Source organism: Bidens hawaiensis, unplaced genomic scaffold (assembly GCF_021521415.1).
Source record: "Bidens hawaiensis isolate Kalapana, Puna unplaced genomic scaffold, B.hawaiensis_p1.1 tig00019071_1, whole genome shotgun sequence".
Classification (NCBI taxonomy): domain Eukaryota; kingdom Viridiplantae; phylum Streptophyta; class Magnoliopsida; order Asterales; family Asteraceae; genus Bidens; species Bidens hawaiensis.
Window position 1 is genome coordinate 144,634 of NW_027492892.1, and position 19,025 is coordinate 163,658.

The 19,025-nt window shown below is 35.5% G+C and overlaps 2 protein-coding genes across 2 annotated transcripts; both read right to left on the reverse strand.

Annotated features, from left to right (window-relative positions):
- Positions 1-6,910: 6,910 nt before the first annotated feature.
- Positions 6,911-13,407, reverse strand: LOC143557591 (golgin candidate 5-like). Its single transcript, XM_077046629.1, has 19 exons — positions 13,238-13,407; positions 11,949-12,754; positions 11,810-11,881; positions 11,614-11,688; positions 10,511-10,625; positions 9,751-9,812; positions 9,621-9,668; positions 9,251-9,535; positions 9,109-9,168; positions 8,941-9,024; positions 8,793-8,858; positions 8,542-8,640; positions 8,217-8,435; positions 8,042-8,135; positions 7,765-7,973; positions 7,621-7,680; positions 7,424-7,537; positions 7,241-7,315; positions 6,911-7,151 (listed from the first exon to the last, which is right to left on the reverse strand). The coding sequence occupies exons 1-19, from the start codon at positions 13,392-13,394 to the stop codon at positions 7,116-7,118; spliced, it is 2,736 nt and encodes a 911-aa protein (XP_076902744.1). The 5' UTR covers positions 13,395-13,407; the 3' UTR covers positions 6,911-7,115.
- A 2,064-nt stretch (positions 13,408-15,471) lies between these two features.
- On the reverse strand, positions 15,472-16,155 carry LOC143557582 (small ribosomal subunit protein uS17c-like). Its single transcript, XM_077046621.1, has 2 exons — positions 15,871-16,155; positions 15,472-15,564 (listed from the first exon to the last, which is right to left on the reverse strand). Exons 1-2 carry the CDS (start codon positions 16,153-16,155, stop codon positions 15,472-15,474), a joined length of 378 nt encoding a protein of 125 aa, XP_076902736.1.
- Positions 16,156-19,025: the final 2,870 nt, after the last annotated feature.

The following is a 19,025-nucleotide window of genomic DNA, read 5'->3' on the forward strand; positions in this document are numbered from 1 at the left end:
AATTTTAGATGCTGTAAAAAAAAAAAACCCGTACATCTGAATGAAATAACATAAAAGGACCAAACTTATAATCCTGTGGAAGCACTTATCATACTCTTAGAATTAAATTAATCAGAAAGCATACGGTAGACCGGCAAAATTTTATACGCACCAAAGTCACTTGTTTCAGTGGCTTCTTCTACTTTGTTGAGATCAGTCTTCACTGAAGCAATTGTAGATTAACAGTCCAAACTGACAAGCTGATCGATCCGTCACACAACAGCGGCTACAAACCTGCAAAAATGTAGAACAAAGTTACAGAGACAACACAATATCAGTCTTAGATGATAATCAACTTATAAAAACATTACGAGTTACATATGGTAACACCGTTACGGCATTTATACGCAGATCTTTCAAACTGTGTAACATTAATTAACAGAATCATAGAAAACTCAGATCGATTCCAAACAAGCATACGAGCAACTAGAAACGCATCTTAGCGCGGAGATAACTAGTAATTGCAAAATTGCTGATATAATTAAGGATGATAAGAACAATCAAGAACGCATGACACAAACAAAACAAGCAAAAATGTGCTTACCTGATAAGTTGATTCTACGCCGTTACTTGAACCCTAAATCACATTTAAGAGCGATCGTAGATGGATCGATCAATGATAGATATATATAATGCGGCTACCTAAGAAGTTTATCGTATGTCGTTGATTCTAGTTTTAGATCTACCGATCTCTGCAATGATCGATGGCAGATATATAAAGTGAGTGTACCATGCTAGAAGGTTATTGTGCGCCGTTGATTCCTGGTTAAGATCTATAGATACCTAAGATAATCGACGGCAGATAAAATATTCCTGAACTAAAAGACTGCATTAATTAATCTGAAGAGGCACTAAAACATTAAAACGGCAAATATTACTCTTATTCTACTTTACACCAATAATATACTTTCTTGCCCAAGTTCAAACCTCGGGCCTCCCGTGTAAGAGGCAAGTACCTCTATCAAGTGGGCTAGCCACACTTGACATCACGTTTCATCTGATGTGGACAATATACCTATATGACAAATGGTGACTAAAAATTATTACATTTTTACACACCAGCTGCATCAATTAAACAAAAATTTTAATTCACCCTACATAAAAATGCAACCTTACACAACAAATTGAGTTGAAACACAAGCTCCATTCTTGCATCTACTAAATTTAAAGATTTACTAAAAGCAAGTGTAGATCATAAGAAAGAACCAATAAACTAACCGCAATCAATACAACTTAGATCTTTTGCTTCATGGGTCGAACATATATGTATATATATAACCGTAAACGAAATAAATAATCTAGTGGGTTAAAGAATATATGATCTTATAACTAACACGAGTAGATGCTGCAATAAAAAAAAACTCTGGCATAAATCCGACTGTTGAATCCAACTAGAGGCTAACGGCAAAAGCTTTACACAAATAACTAGCATATATAACATGAACATAGGCTAACAAAATATCCATGTTGCAATTTCTAGAAAAGCATAGCTCAAGTATATTTTTAATTTCGACAAGAAGAAATGATGCATATGCAGTGAATCTTGAAGCATAGTATACAAGAGAAAAAGAGTATTTGATTTTCTTTCAATTTTATGAGTGGTTTTGTAAAGAATCAAATAATACTGATACCCATCAAAGATCTTGATCTCTTGATGAAAGCATTGCTCAAAAGGTATGAAATTTCATGGTTGATATTAATCGGAAAGTGTAATAAATTTGTGTGAGAGAAACCCTTCGGTTGTGTTTGGATTAGACTTTAGAGAGAGGGATAATGGAGTGTGTTTTGAAATGTTAAAAGAGATTAAAAACAAAATACATGTGGAATATATCGTGATAGTAGGATCGTAATTAGGTCAAACCTAAAGAGCAATTCAAGCTGTTCTTGTAAACAAATTACAATTCTACAAACTAAACAAATTCAAGAGCACAACCGAGTAAATCAACAGCTTTGTTAGAACTGCAGAGAGAATGTGTTCGTGTTACAGATCACAGTAAGCCAAAGCTACGATTGAAGTTTATTATCATCAACTTGATCAACGCTTGTAAGTTAAGCGCAGAGGGCGTGTACTAACTGACACTCGAGTAAGTTACACCAGGTAAATCCATTTAATCTGTCAAACTCAACTCTTTGACTTTGACTGAAGCATCCTTTGTAGGAACAATGTACCCTCTGTAGCAATCTTAGTCAACAGTAGTAATCATTCTTTCCATATCATGACATACTGATCGGTATCAAAATACCCATTCTTAGCGTGTATAGACACATCCGGAGCATTCTTGAGCTTTCGTGTCAAATACTAAGTCATTCAGAGCTTTTGTACTTGTCAGCCAAAGCAACTCTCTTCCATCCTTCCATGCCTTTCATACTAAAAAATTTTGTTGGGCATTTGCTTTAATTTGACTTCACAGTCTCTCTTAAGCTGATGCCACCAAAACTATCATTCAATATTATGATAGCGCTCAACTAGATTTTACACGATTCTAAGAAATCACTCTAATATCATTTCTATTTTCAGCATTTATCCCTTCAAGTGTCATTGTATATAAGCATATAAGATCATCTTCAAGTAATCGCTTCAAATCAAGGGCATCAAATAATACATGACTTCTAGTATATGGTCTTTTAACAAGCACTTCTGCAATGTATTATTATAATACCGTCTGGTAATTGGTTGTAAAGATTCTTTGTTTCAATCATCTTTAGAAATCAATTACGGCCCTCTTTATACTAATAGAACAACATTGGTTTTGTTTAATTTCACAATGTGGAGGTGATAACCACTGAGCCGCCTAATGCCATTAAAGCCCCGCTTGTTGTTGCCGTCCTCCTTTGTCGGCATCCATCTCCGTCTTCAATTGTTTGTAGGCTAATGTTACGGAACAAGATAAATTGACTCAACATCTAAATGCGAAAAAAAAATAAATACGTATCGAAAAAGGTACCCAATACATTTGAATCCCATGCAGGAACATGTCGCGGAATTATTAGTCCAGTCAAGGTTAGCCTACCTTTTGAACCAGCAAAGAACAACCATGCCCAGTAGAAATCGCACCCAAAGCAAAGTTATTGATAGGGTATGAGAGTGGGATATAGGCAAACCATACCTCCATCCCAAGAGATAAAGAAGTTGCTTCCAGTGACACCCTCGGCTCTAGAAGATACATCAAAAAACATAAATATAAAATGCTGGCGTGTTGGTGACAGTTTCTAAACTGCAAAATTAGAAAGCTACCACTAAAAGGATATGAAATAGAAAAAAAGTACCAGATAGAAATCATAAAACAACCTATATACAATGTTAGTGGAAGACACTAAAAAGCAAATTAGTCTAGCTAAAGTGTACCCTACCCTAAAGATCCTTCACCCTAATCCTACGTCTCCACGAACTCCTATCCTAAACGTAACACTAGCAAATCCTGTCTAATGCACTCATCCCATGACCTTTTAAAACAAATAACTAGAAAATACAACAGTAGATAACGTAAGTTGGTGTAAAATATAACTTCAAATACAAATAAAAAAAATTACCTCGAATTCATTGACGATATAAGACATGTCTTGATGGACAATCATATAAATGAAGGTTCGATTTAATCCACGATTAGCTATGTAGCGTATAACTCTTTTACCCTTTTTTCAGCGGCATAACTCTTTACCATTATTTATCTCCTTATGGACTTCCAGAAATATAGTTCGAGCGTATATCTCTGCCTCATGTTGTTCAATAACTAATTTTGTGATAAATTTTGGTGTGGAATTCGCAGTATTATGCTCAAGTAGACGTTGGTTGTACTTTTGGCCATCCATATCAGTGTTAAAGTACAACAAGAACTGAACAGTCATGCTGGTCCCACTCGAATTTACTTTAAAACGTGTGTTGAAGACTTCACATCTTAATGCTGTTTTCATCCAGCAACAAATCAGGCTATCCATAAAGTAGCCAGGAACTCACTACTCCTTAATGGCAAGCATATTCTTTAAGCATGCACTCGTGTTCGAGTAACCCTTATTCATTCTTCAACAAATTCCATCGTATTTCAAACTTAGACGGCTTGATGCATACATTCCATACCAACTTATGAATAGGCCTTCAAAGGTTTAACTGTTTAACAAATCACCAGAAATTTTAAAATGATAAAAAAACGTCAGGTTTATCCGTTATTCATTGTGTTTAATATGTCTGTGGAAAAGTATGCATTTCTTATGCACATATATGTAAAACAATGTAAGTGTGGAAGTTGTACTATAAACAGTAGACATTTTATGGTAAATGTAGGCGTTGAATTAGCATACGTATATGTAATCTTCTATTGCTTGTCCATAAAGAAATAGACATTTGTTAAGGAAATATACTTATATGGTGTAACATATTTACATGTGTTTGATCATAGTTACCACAAAATGAATGTATTACCTTAGATGGGAGTTTCTTCATGATATGCCAATACACAGGCGATGAATTGATTTTTCCAAGAACGCTATCAACAGCCTGCTTCATAGTCGTGTTTTAATCGGTTAAAACTAATCCAATGTGGCTTTAAGAAAGGCCAGCAAAACCCATCTATATGACTCATCGGATTTGCTGTGCAATAACCCTGCAGCAAAAGTTATGCACATCTTTAAAAACTAAAAATAAAAAGGTTTTAGTGGCAAATTATCTGTCAAAATTATGACGTCGCTGAATGTAATGCTTTGTTCTACTTGTAATCAATCCAGAATCACATAAACAGATACAAAAGCAAAACAAACCAAAAAACTTGTACAAATTCACAACATCAATCAAATTATTATATATTCATAAAATCTATACAAATTTGTGAATATGCATAAATTCGACAAACATATAAGAAAATAAAATCGTATAAATAGAGCTGACAAAATATAAGAAAATAAAATCATATAAATGCAGCTGAAGAGACTACTTAACCTTGGCCATTGCCTGTTGTGCATTTGAACACGCTTAGGGCCTGACTTATTGCAGGTTCCATAGCTCTCGGAGGAGTTACTTCAATCTCTTGGGCAAAAAAACTGAGTTTGACCAACCTAGTGTTGAGTTTAACTTTTGAAAAGATTGTTTAATAGAACCTTTCGCCCACACATCCGCAAACTGTTGCTCCAGCTACCCGAGATCTTGTAAAAGCTGAGCTTTATCGAGCTCGAGCCTCAAATAAAGCTTGTTTAGCCATCAAGCCCGAGATTGAGCTTTGTATGGGAAGCTATTTAAGGCTCGTCGAGCCTTATGTGTTTTAAAGCTTTACCTCTTTTAGACTTCTATGTATTGATTTCACATTGTACAACCAAGCTCAAGCCGAGCTTTGGCTCATTCATGATACTACACGAGCCCGAGCTGAGTTTAGGCTCGTTGAAGTTTTTTCTAATAATATAAAATAATTAAACACTTGCATAAATTATTAATAAAACGAGCCGAGCCCGGCCAGAAAAAAACGACTCACAAGCCAAGCTCGAGTTTTAGAAAAAAAGCTTGAAACGAACCGAGCTCGAGCTGTCATAAGTCCAAACAAGCCGAGCTCGGCTCGTTTACATCCCTACACACGAACTTATTTGCAAAGCACGTTATAAGAGGATAGTCAGTGAATTAAAATCCTAAGTAGTTGGTCCCATGGGCCCGAGTTAGGTTTCAACCTCAACATGAGTTCTGACTTACTGCATAAGATGCACATCAACAAGAACTAAAAATTGAGGTTGAATGTTCTAATGTTTAAAAAAAAGGATGATTAAATGCATAGAAACAATCCTTAAAAACTGATATTATAATCCAAAAAATGGATTTGTAGTGTAAGATTCATTAGTTTCTATATTGTGGCATTTCATCAAACAGGTTGTGTGCAAAGACCAAACCTAAAGCATTATGAACAGTTTACGTCATAAGACTATATTTAAAGAAAATAAGAAGGCATTACAACAAACAATCGCTGCATGCTGTGAGAACGGTGGGATTTAGAAACGGAAACTGATTCGTCAATAAGAATAATATTTGGATGGACGTGGGGGAAATTTTTATTTAAATAAATATATGTTTTAAATTTAGATAAAAAAATATTATACTAACTTTTTATGTGATTATATATTTTCATTTTGTTAACTTTCATATCAGTATCCTTAAAAAATAAACGTTATTAATTAATAATATATATTTTTAACGACGATGGTAATTCGGGCTCAGTGGCATGCCTCTTCAACGAGGTGTACGTTTCCATACCTCAGACGGATTTCAACTGTCCATCGTTAGCTTGACACTCGAGGATGGCGCCAACCCATTCCAGAAGGAAACCGACAACTAGTAAAACCCCCTGACTTGCGTATGCCTGAGAGCTCAATTACATCTCTGTTAATGGCGGCACGATTTTTATGCCTGTGTGGCACCCTGAGTCAACCAATCCGTCCCACTTATAATCAGGGTCCACTAGTTTGATCCTATCTTAGACTCATCTGGCGAGCAGCAACTACCACAACCGGTGGTGTGTCTAGTGTGCAAGCACACCAAGGCATGTTCACCTTCTTATCCCACTAAGGCTATAGCTGATAAAGTTAAGACTAGTCAGTAAACCGAAGCGTTCAAGCACAAACAAAGCAATCCGACTTTCAAGTATTTGATCCATGGCGGCGTGACAATAAGGTTCCTTCGGATCTTTGCCATGAGAGTCGATCTAGACTCTTTAACACATTCTTCCTTAAGGTGGCCTATGTAGCATGCGGATTCTGTTACATACTAAATCTGCGTATGTACGTTTTGATTCCAAATGATTCTCAATAATTCAGATTATACACTCTTGTTCCATGTATTATTTTACAGGATTAAGGATTAACCGTATCATAATATATCCAACTTGATACATAGTATAATTAGTTATTTAACGTACTAGCAAAAATAGGCCATTCTATATTTTTATGTATCAAACACTAGGGCAACAACGATTATAGTATTTGATTACAGAAGATATGAGCAGAGCTCTCAAAAACTCAGTACCGCAACACGTTAATATCATTAAAAACAAAATCAGTTCTCGCACGTTGAATAGTATAATTTGCTCCCTTAGGAATTGACCTCTGCTTTAAGCAGCACTGATCGAGGTACTCAAAACCTGAATCTGGAAACATGAAAAATTGGTCAAATTCAGATAAAAACTATCACGTTTAAGTAACTATTATTATTAACCTTGATTGGCAAACTAAATACCTTATTTACAAGAATGTTTACTTGTTCTCGGTACATCTCCTTGAAGTCCATAATATCAGCCCGTAGCTCTTCAAGCTACAAAATTACATAACTTATAAATGGGTTTTGTCTCAACCAGACAAATCAAAATAATATGATTATATTGTTTTTATCATCATAGTTAACACATTTATATTGTTTTACCTCCTCATCGCGTTCACCCATCAACTCAAGTGCAGCAGAGTGCCTGCGTCTTAATGCTTCCATTTCTGCCTTCATGCTTGGCAGCTGAGACACTTCTGACCTTAATTTTTCACACTGCACCAAAACAATAAGTCCATAATGAAGGTTAAAATAAGTAAGAATGTGAAAGTAAAATAATAATCAGATTAGAAATGTACCTCTGCAGTCATTGTAACCAACTCTTCAGCAAGAGAGTCCCGAATAGACTCCATGGATGCCTAAAATCAAATAACTAATATTATTAAACATGTTTTTTTAATTTCAAAAATATGTAATTAAGTTGATAGTAGATGTGAAATTACCAATCTAGACATGTAAGATGCAAGTTCACCCTCCTTTTGTCTAAGGGCAGCTTCAAAGGCATTTGGTGTTTTGCTTTTTAAATAATATGAAGTGTCTCCAAGATTTCTTCTTTCTGAGAGAGTATCAGATGAGTCCAAAGATGCTTGCAGATAAAAACTTTCCTCCATACTACTCAAACTGCTAGCACTAGAAAGTTTGCGGGTCAAACCTGCACATCAAAAGCCAACAATAGGTAAAGCATTCAAAAAGTAAAGAATAAGAATTAAAATCATTTACCATTATCACTTGTGGATTTTGTTCTGGATATCTTATTTTGCTCAAGAACAGACTTTTCAAGTTCCAAGCGTGCGGTTTTTTCACGTTCTATATCCTGTAATCATCATCATCATAGTTATATTATTTTTATAACTTTTAGAACATGTTTAATATTTAAAACTAAATTTGATGGTACCTGCTGCAGAAGTTCACGGTGTGTTAAGGCTTCGTGTAGCTCTTGCTTATGTTTCTGTTTGAGTTGATTTAACTCTAGTTGAAGTTGACTCACGTGACCTTCATTAGTATCAGCCTCCTCCTTAAGTGCCAGGTAATCCTGCCTGCTTTCTGCGGCTCTTTGTCTTTCTTTTTCAAGAGATCTTGTTAGTTGTGTTTGCTCGGCTCTTAAACATGATATCTACAACAAATTATCAAGTTACTATTGTAAAAATGTAGCCTACATGTGCCAATTTCCAGTTACAGTTAAACTTAATCATCTAATCAGCCAATAGAAGAGTAGCCACCTGAGCTTCTAGAACGTTTATGCGAGATAATGTTTGGGATAAGCGTTCGTTAACCGAACGCTCTCTTTCCTCTGCTCCTGCAGCTTTGGCCTCTGCTTCCTGTGAAATTTAAATATTATTACTATTATTATTAACTTCAACAACATAAGTATGATTATTATTATTATTATTATTATTATTATTATTATTATTATTATTATTATTATTATTATTTTACTACTGCTACTACTATTATTGTGTAGGAGTAAGACCTGTAGCCGTGAGTTTAGTGATCTCTCCACAGCATTCCAAGCCTCTGCCTTTCTAGCACTTGTTTCCTAAATTAAAGAAAAATGTGTAATTACACGTGTATAGAAGGTGAAACCATTTGTAAACTAAAAATAAAATAAAAACAAAAACCTGAATAGCCTCAATCTGCCTCAGAAGAGGCCTAGTAGATTCTGGAACCTGTGTAACCAACTCTTCACATCGACGCTCACTTGCCTTGTGACCAATATTACATAGTGGTAAATTAATTAATAACAAAAAAAATGAAAACTAATAATATAAACTAATAAAAGGACAGACCTGGTATCTTTTTTGAAGGTCCTCGATGTCTCTCCTTAGCATATCTTCTCTAAAAACCGCCTGCAACAACAAAATATAACAAATTTAAGCAAGACACAATAAATTTAACAAAAAAAATGAGTCGGGTGTTAGGAATGCAAACCTGCTGCTCCTTTCTGCTGAGAGTTTGCCTTAGTTCTTCCAGGGTTTGAACTAACATAGCTTCACGTTCTTCAGATTCCTTTATGCGACTTTCTAGTTCAACTCTGGCTTCATCATTTGCACGTGATTCTGCTAATGCTTCAGCTTCTTTGGCTGCACCTAAAGCACTTGTATAGTACTCTTTCTGAGTTGCCATCTCAGCATGGCTTTTCTCTATTGTTTCTTGGAGTAACTGCTCAGTAGCAGCCTTGTCCCTCTTTATACTCTCTACCTTCCTCTCTTCAACCTAATAACAAGTTACTCAAATAATATAATATACTTGTAGAAATCCCACAATACACAAATATAAGTTGATTAGAAAATGTAATTACCTCTAGCTTTGTTAACAGTCCTTTCTTCTCTTCTTCAAACTCTCTGATCTAGCATTCACCCAAGAGAAAAAAATAGTCATGCCAGGTGGCAGGTTTTGGCTTTTAATGATAAGTTGATTAAATTTTATACCTGTGCACGTAGTTTCCTGATGGTTGATTCTTGTGCAGCTTGTTTCTTTGAAAGCTCTTCACCTAAATGAACAAAAAGGAACAAGATAATTATATATCTAGATAGTACAAGAAAGTTGCATATACCGAAATATAAGTGTTGTAAATCCGGTTAGGTTAACGGCTACAACTTTGAAAATCGAGATATTGAATCGATAAGAAACGGTCGAACGGAATACAGAAACACCACTCGATTCGAACCAAGGAGCAATCTAAAGCGAGTTTGTTTTAGGGTACAGAAAATCATCACCTAAAACCCGTAATTAGGTTCCAAAGAACACCACCCAAGTTGCTACCTTGTATTAGCAATGGAATAAGAACTAGTTAACCCGAGAAGAGAAAACGCAGCAATACAATTTAACATAAGAACCACCGCCATGCATTCATGGAGAATATTCAACACATAAGACTTGGTTACCCATGTTCCTAAACTTCAGCTAACTGTTAAGGCTTCCTAAACTTCATCCAACACTGTTAAGGCTACTTACTACCAAATGAACTACGAGTACAAGTATGTAAAGCTTGAAAGTAAATTGCAATAAAACAAAACATAATAAAAAGAAGAAACTGTTTGATGATAAAACGTGAGGTGATGCTTGACCTGTAACCATTCTCATGCTTTACAGGCCATCTTCGGGCTATGCCCGATCCGTTTCCTACGGCTAGCGTTCATTGGCAGGGAGGTGTCTATCAATAATGTTACTCATTAACATAGTATTTACCTTCTGCCATAACTTGAGTAATGATTTCATCTTTTTCCTTGAGAAGTATAGCTGCGTCACTTTTTTTATTTTGCTCTCTGCGTAGTGTATCTCTTTCCCTAGTGAGGGCATAAACCTGGATTTTTTGTGTTTTTAGTTCATAGTTAACAACAGGATGATACGCTTGTACAAAATAAAACACTTGAAAGGGAGGCATTTTCAATCAACTCATAACTTTCTTTTAAACTCTTTGGCCGCATGCACACCATTTTTATATGCAAAACAGATACATAATTGCTACAGGTGCGCGTCAATTCGATATCTAAGGCCAAAAGAAAATACGTTGCAAGTGATGATAGATGCATAATTATTTAGAGATGAAAGATACAGAAATGAAATAACAATTAGTATCTTTCTTTTAAACTCTTTGGCCGCATGCACACCATTTTTATATGCAAAACAGATACATAATTGCTACAGGTGCGCATCAATTCGATATCTAAAGCCAAAAGAAAATACGTTGCAAGTGGTGATAGATGCATAATTATTTAGAGATGAAAGATACAGAAATGAAATAACAATTAGTATCTTTTTGTTAGATTAAAAATGTAACATTAATGGACCAAAATACACGTACATTGATGCACTTTTAACAAAAGTTCACTTGTGAGTGGCATTAGTTACCACCCACACGCCAACATTTTGTCAAAAATGCATTAATGTACGGTATTTTGGTCCAAAATGCCACATTTTTTATTAAATAAAAGAAGATATTAACTATTATTTTATATCTCTATTTCTCTTATCTCTAAATATCTATGTACCTTTAAACACCGACAGCATATTTTTTTTATTTAGATATCTAGCTGATTCGTAGTTTTAGCCATTATCTATCCATTTAGCATATAAAACCATCTAATAATACTGTATATGCTGACAAGGAGTTTCAAAGTTATTAACTGGTCGAAAGTTTGCCCTCCATGACTCGTTTATTCTTTCAAGTGTAACTTTACCCACATGTCACTTCTTTCAAGTGTTATACTTAGCATAAGAAGCGTGTCCTTAATAAAATGTTTCTTTAAGTTGAAAATTGAAACAGGATTTAAAATATAAAAACAGTTCACCTTTCTCTCAAGAGTTGAGACCCTTTGATGATACTCTTCTCTTAGAGACTCGACTTCAGCTTCATTTGATTTTCTCTGTTTAATATATATAAACATTTAATAAAGCAACAATATACAACAAACATGCATTAATAATTTAATATGCAGGTATTTGTCAAAGTCTACTCAGTTAAAAACAGTTATATTATGTACCTACCCTTTGTTCCTCAAGCAAAGACTTCAGCTGCTCATTCTCATTCATGAGATTTGCAATTTCATCAGCTTTTGTCTGGAAACCCATTAAAACCTTTATAACCAACAAAACAAGTATTAACTAATTGTTCATGTTTATGTACCTGAGCTTGTTTAGCAGCACCTAAAAGTGCAGTCTCCATAATCTTCATCTCCCTCTTCACCTTCTCCAGCTCAGCAATTGCAGCTGAATTTTCAGACAAATTTCTTCCAGAACTCGACAGTTCTTTAATGTCAGTTCCATGTTCACTAGCATTTGTATTTGAAACCACTTCAGGAACCATCTCAGAAGCATCATCTGAAACTTGTATAGCTGGTTCACTGACTTCAGACGCCACATCAGCTGCGACATCAACCCTCTCAGTTTCAGAAGCTTCCTGCATAGTCACTTCTGCTTCTTGAATCTTTGGCTCATTCTCAGCTTTCTGCAAATCAAGAGGCGGGCCCACCTCGTTTGACTCAGGGGCGGTACCAGTCACTTGATCTTCAGAACTTGTGGACTCATGTTCTGTTGACTTATGTTCTGTTGGCTCTAACTGGTCAGGATGTTCTACACTCGGTTCTTCAGATATTCCAATATTTGGATTTTGTTCATCATTCGTTTTTAGGGCAATGTCAGTGATCTCATGTGCCAGCTCATCAACAATATTTGTATCAGCCCTGCTCTCTGCTTCTTCTGTAACTGTAATATTTCTTTCCTGATGCTCTTCAGGATTCAAAGTCTTAACATCTGATTCATCATGTTCACTGGTAGTCATAGCATGAACATCAGTTTCGTGTTCTGGAGATTTTAACAGATGACTTGAAGATTCAGGCTTCTCTGAAGACTCGGAATTTTCATCTTCTTCCTCATCTTTCTTACCAATAAAAGACATTAAATCTGTAGACCATAACCCTGAAGTCCCCGAAGCTGGACATAAACAAGAGATTGATAACTGATAAGTAACCGGTATTCAACTGTTCAAAAGCCATATATCACAATTTCATTCTTATAAGACAAATTAGATTTTAATAATCCAAACTATGACTTACTAGCCCATGTAATCCATGCCGACAGTCTGACCAATGACACTCGCATAACAATCATAAATTTAGGCATAATCATCATAGATTTACACATAATTTCCACTAGAATTCGCTCACATGGAAGATTATAAGTGCAATGTTAAAATGCACAATGCTTGTGAGCAAAATCGAGTTTAAATCTATGATAATTATGCAATTCGACCATCGGCAACGAACACGAAAGTTAAGAGTGCCACCGGTTAAATTGCAAGTATAGATTCTCATCAGTCAACATCATAGTTTGGATTATTAAAATTCAATCCGCCTTATTATAACAAGTCATATAACTTATAGCTATAACAAATAAATAACTGAATGAAGAATTTACCTTTGGAAGTGGAAGAAGCAGCATCAGGATTGTCTTCCAACCCGAGAGCATTATCGAAATTCTTTTCGATAGTCTTAACGCCCGCACTGATCTTGTTCACTGCGTCAGTTAAATCCGGAAAGTTCCCTAACGAAACCTTCCCACTAAACCAATCCATCTTTTAACCTGTAACTTAATAATAATTATCCCCAATTCTCAACGCTAAAACCCTACATTGATAAAAACAAATTAGCATTAAGCATTCAGCAACACCGACCGCACGGATCTAGGTTTATAATTACTAATTCAATAGCTTTGATTTGATTGTGGACTAGGGATTCGAGTTCGTAGTTTACTTGGAATCTGAGTGATTTGATTAGATTAGATGGAAGTTGTGGCAGCTGATTCCAGTGTAGAGATGAGATCAAGTGTTGAGCGGAAATCAAGTGTGCGAATGAGATATCGAGGGCCCAGGGATCTCGGGTTCTACCACCGGACGGTTTAGCTAGCTTTCAACTTGCGATTTTGAGTTTCTTAACGGGACCGATCTGATTGATACGTATATCCGAACATCGAGGGGGTGAAAATAAGGAATCCCCGACAGCCCCAATTTTTTTTCTTGGGAAAATTTCCAAAATGTTAAAAGTTTCCTCTTAGTAAACACGTCTTTGATGACGTGTTAAGCGCTAACGCGTCTTTCACGACATGTTAGCCTCCAACGTGCGTCTTTCACAGCCTATTAGCTTCTAACACGTCTTTCCCGGCATATTTGGCATATTAATTGTTTTTTTATATTACATTATTATAATTAACTTAATATATATTTGTCATTTCTTTTATATCTTGTAATATATAATTTTAAATATGTCGTTGAGACATGTTAATATTTTCTAAATTTTGTCATAAATTTTACTCTAAATCGAGTGCCAAATTGATGTCGAAATGTTCAATAAATGTTTAATAAAATTTGACCAGTCTCGTCTTAAGTAAAAATTTTGTCAACATTTAGATAAAAATAAGAAGTCACAACGGTATATTTGAACTTTATAAAACTTTATGCATTACAACTCATTAAAAAACCAAATATGAGTAAAGTTAATTACTGTAATATTAAAAACAAACAATTAATATGGCTACTTTTTCGTGAAAGACGCGCGTTAGAGACTAACATGTCGTGAAAGACGCGCGTTAGAGACTAACGTGTTTGTAAGGAACAGTTCTAGAAATCTTTATTTAAGGAGACAAAAATGGAATCTCTCTCCATTAATAGGACACTTTGAGAATTTTCCCATTTTTCTTTTGTTTACGTAACCTCAAAACTAGTAGCAGAAAATGTGTCTTGGCGTTGCAGTGGGGTTTTACATAAATGTGTTGGTTTACATAAATATTGATTGAAAACCATAAAAGTAGATACCGACACCAGTACCGATAGTAACAACGTCGGTACCTATGTTGTTAGGCGGCATCGGTTCGCTTCATCATAGAATTGGTATGATAACAATACTCGGTATAATTTATATTAAAAGAAACAAAACAAACCATAATGTTTAAACTGTATATCCCTAATACTAATACTTAACACATTAGTGTAAAGTATAATAATTATACAAGTTTAATTAAAATCAACCACATTTTCACTTACAAATCTACGTTTTCTTGTCATAAAAGTTAGTTTTACCAAATATCCCAAACCTGGTTACAAATTCACGCTTGTTACTTTTTAAGATCTCAATTTACTTGAATCAACCTGGCTGCCCTCATAGGGAGTGCCCGAGTGGTAACTAGCGTTACTCCTCGGCTCCTCGCCTTGGCGAAAGTACGATTCTAGGAACCACAATTCAAAAAAGAAAAAATCTAAAATCCAGTTGAATAAACATCACTGACATGTTTTGAATGCCAGATAATAGACATAATGGTAGATGCTTATACTTATTATTGATATTGGGCATGGCTTCTGATTGGGGCCTATTGGCAACCAATGGAACCGAATCGAATGACCGGTGATGAGCCTCCCTGTTTCAGTATTTCTGTTATTTTACCTCACCAAGTTACAATCATGGAGAAAAGATTAGGCATTCATTTCATTTTAGTAAACTCGCATCTATCTTCAATTCATAATCAAATTTCTAGGTCAGTTATCTCAATCAAATCAATATTGCAATCAATGAATCAAATCTTGGCGACGTTCTATACTGGTACCAGATGTCTCCGTTACCTTTTGATATATAAACAGTCATACAGTAGCGACAACCAAGTCACAAAGCTGCATCATAGGAGCAGAAGAATGCTTCAAGTCGAACATAGTTTGAATCAAATCCTGACAACCAAATATTCGATTTCTCAAACATCTGAACCAAAATCGTAATATAGACATACCACACAATGCTTCAAGTCGAGCGTGGTCGTGGTCGTTTGAACATTTTGAAAAGCCTAACTCAAACAGAACTTAAAACTATATAATTGAATCGAAATTAAACAAAACGCATAATTAAACAATGATGTTGAATTAAAATCACATCTCTGAGACATTTAATCAAACACCTTGCCTGCATTCTCTAATCACCAGATAAAAGCATTGAATTTGATCACAAACAGCAAGTTTACATCATAATTAAACAAAACAACAATAAACAACAAGCACTCCGGACCTAAACCTGCTCAGACTCCAACGGAATGGACCCGACATCACTCGGCTTCTTCGAAACGGGGCGTTTGGGAACAGGGACCGCAAGAAACGTCTTCTTCTTACTAATGGGCTTACACTTCTCAAGCTGAACAATATCCCCAACTTCAAACTGGTTGTCGGGGTCATGGGCTTGAAATTTCTTCTTCTTCCTGACTCTACGCTTGTACTTGGGGTGAGGCGCCAGACGGACGACTTCAACATTGACGGTTTTGTCGTTGGTGGTGCAGATTACGCGGCCTTGGAGTGACCGCATGGCGCGAATTGGGGTGACGTGGAGGTGGTGGGTGGGTGTGGGTTTGGTGGTGGAGGCATGGAGGAATGGGTTGGAGAGAGTTAGGGTTTTGAATTGAGGAATTGGGAGGTGAAGGAGAGACATGGTGGTGGTGTTTTTGGATAAGACTTTGGATGATGAAGATTATTATTATATATTGGGGTTTTGAGATTGTGTGTTTTGTGATCTGGTGGTGTGTGTCTTATTTTGGTTATGGTGGTCTTTCGGTTAGGAACGTAGATCAAAACTACGAATGTGATTTTTTTAAGTTTTTAACGAAAGTATTGGCGTTCTCGGGTAGTTGGGAACACCAGCGCTAATCGATGGTTTGTGGATTCACTGAGGAGAATTGGTATGTGAAACCGATTGTGTTTGTTGAAGAAAATAATGGTTTGTTGGGTTTGTGAAGAAAAGTGATTTGGGTATGTACCGCTGCAAATGAATCGGGTTCAGTTGAGTACCAACGATGTGGCTTTTTTATATTCGTTGTCGAGTGTGGGTAATCAGACTGGGTTAAGGTTTGGATCAAATACAAATGAAATTAACGTGCTAATTGTGAGAATCAGGTAAAGTAATTGTATGTACAAGTAGAGTAATTATGTAATTACATCATAGATCTATGATGTAATTACATAATTACTCTACTTGTATATATATAATTACTATACCTGATTCTCACAGTTAGCACGTTAATTTCATTTGTACGTTAACCGTCCTCGTTATACCCCTAATACCCTTATGGTTTCTAGCTATAGAAATAAAAGAAAACTGGATTTAAATAATCCTAACTATAGACTATGGACTGTTGGCAAACAGTAGGCACAACTAACTGGTTGTCAGCTGATAGTATAATTTTTTAACATATTTATCCCTGGCGAGCTGTGACTAACGGAAGCTTATCTCCGTTAGTTTTCGATCGCCGGAAAACTCAACCTAAACACCACAACCGCTTGAACACCGTTGTTGGCTACCACCACCTGAACACCGCCGTCACCACTGCTACCGTTGTTGAACTTCGACGGTGGTTTTAAGGTTTCAGAAACCTCAATAATTGTGGCTTTTACTATAAAAAGTTTCCAAATGTATGATCTAAGGTTACAAAAAGGTTTAAGACGAAACGATTCCAAAAACGTTTTTACAAAAATCAGAGACTAACGAAGTTAAGCTTTTGTCTGTCGTTGCTCGTTGGAAACAAATATATTAAGGGATGGAACCATTAGCAGCCAACTCATTAGCTGTGACTGTTATTTGCCATAGTTCATAATTGGAATGATTTAAATCCAAATTTTCAAAAATAAACTTGATTTTTAGGGATTTTTATAAAAAATAGTTAATTACATGGATGCTCCCTGCGGTTTACTCGGATTTCACGTTTGGTCCATAACTTCGAAAAATTACATCCACGCTTCCTGATATTTTGTTGCGGGTAACACTCATAGTCATTTAACTGGATGACATTAAGTTTTTCAGCTAAGTGTATGATGAAATTACTAAATACAAATACCCATATATATAAATATAATAAAGATCAAGATCTTGAATTTGATGTGCATCAGTCTTTTGAATTTGAGTTTGTAAAATTGGATATTGGTAGATAGTCGGCTAGGTTTCCGGCCTTCGCCGAAGTTCTCGTTTTTCTGGTTAAATACGTGACCTATGTTTCTAAAGATGTTGTAACAGAACTTTGTGAGTTTATTGTGAGGGTTAATTGTGACTATGATTGTGAATTCCTAATTTGATTACTCTAAATTGTAAAGAGTTTACATAACGGAGATGGTCGCCGAAAAGTTTTTGTTACCGAAGAAGATGAAAGTATAAACAGTTGAATTGTGGGACCGAGGTCTATTTTATTATTTAATAATGTGGGTATAAAAGTAATTCACACACACTTAACTGGTAAAACTAACGACCATCCACACTAGGGAGCACCGATGTTACCTGGATTAAAGTATCAGGGAGTATGCATGCAATTTTTCGAAGTTAGAGATCAAATGTGAAATCCGTGCTTGAGCATTTGTGTAATTAACTCTTTAAATAACGAGTTAGGAAATTAATAAACTGAAATATCTTGTTTGTTATATTTGCTTTCTGCAACTATTGTTTTAGCTACGCTATATGATTCTTTTAAGTTTTAAGTGACTATTTCGTGTATATAACAAAGTTTTGAAATTTTGTTATAAAGTATGATTAGATGATATCTATTTACATATATGAATAATATATCTTATGTCTAAAACATATTTATAAAGAATAACTCATTAATGTTTACACATAACATATGTAAGTATTTTCTCTCCATTATTTACATTTGTATATTTATAACAAGTAATACAACATTGGGCCCGTAAATTGAATTGGGTATATAGCACATCACTATCACTAGAAAATATTTGCGTTTGAAGAGGGTTATAATGTGAGGAATTGTAGCTAAGAAAATCCAAAGATTTAGTATTAAAAACTTGGGTAGTAAAGAAGTAACAATGAATTATCAATAATCAAGACGGCTAAAAGAACGATTGAAAGGAAAACATTTGCCACAGGATTTGGGCTGGTTCAAGAAATCATGGGAAATGAGTTTGTGAGATAAGTTTTCAGACCATCTCCAACACCTTAAATGGAGAGTACGTATATGAGGTGAACGATAGAACGGTGGTGACGAGCATAGACTATGAGAAGGATGAAAGAAATCCTTGTGGTGACGGGCATGGACTATGAGAAGGGAGGAAAGAGGGCATCTCACATGTGAAGAATGGTAGAGAGAAATAACATGAAAACCGGCGTGAAGCAAGGCAGTCCACCTGATGATGGTTTAAAAGCATGAAATGGAAGTGTTTGTGAGCTTAAAATGTCTA

Excerpts from the sequence above, each read along its gene's own strand:
- LOC143557582 (XM_077046621.1), bottom strand. The coding sequence starts at position 16,155 with ATGCGGTCACTCCAAGGCCGCGTAATCTGCACCACCAACGACAAAACC. Across the intron at positions 15,565-15,870 it reads TTCCGTTGGAGTCTGAGCAG|ATGTTTGAGAAATCGAATAT; the intron begins GTTTAGGTCCGG and ends ATTTTGGTTCAG.
- LOC143557591 (XM_077046629.1), bottom strand. The coding sequence starts at position 13,394 with ATGGATTGGTTTAGTGGGAAGGTTTCGTTAGGGAACTTTCCGGATTTA. Across the intron at positions 9,669-9,750 it reads TCAGGAAACTACGTGCACAG|ATCAGAGAGTTTGAAGAAGA; the intron begins GTATAAAATTTA and ends GGTGAATGCTAG. Across the intron at positions 7,316-7,423 it reads TGGGTGAACGCGATGAGGAG|CTTGAAGAGCTACGGGCTGA; the intron begins GTAAAACAATAT and ends GTAATTTTGTAG.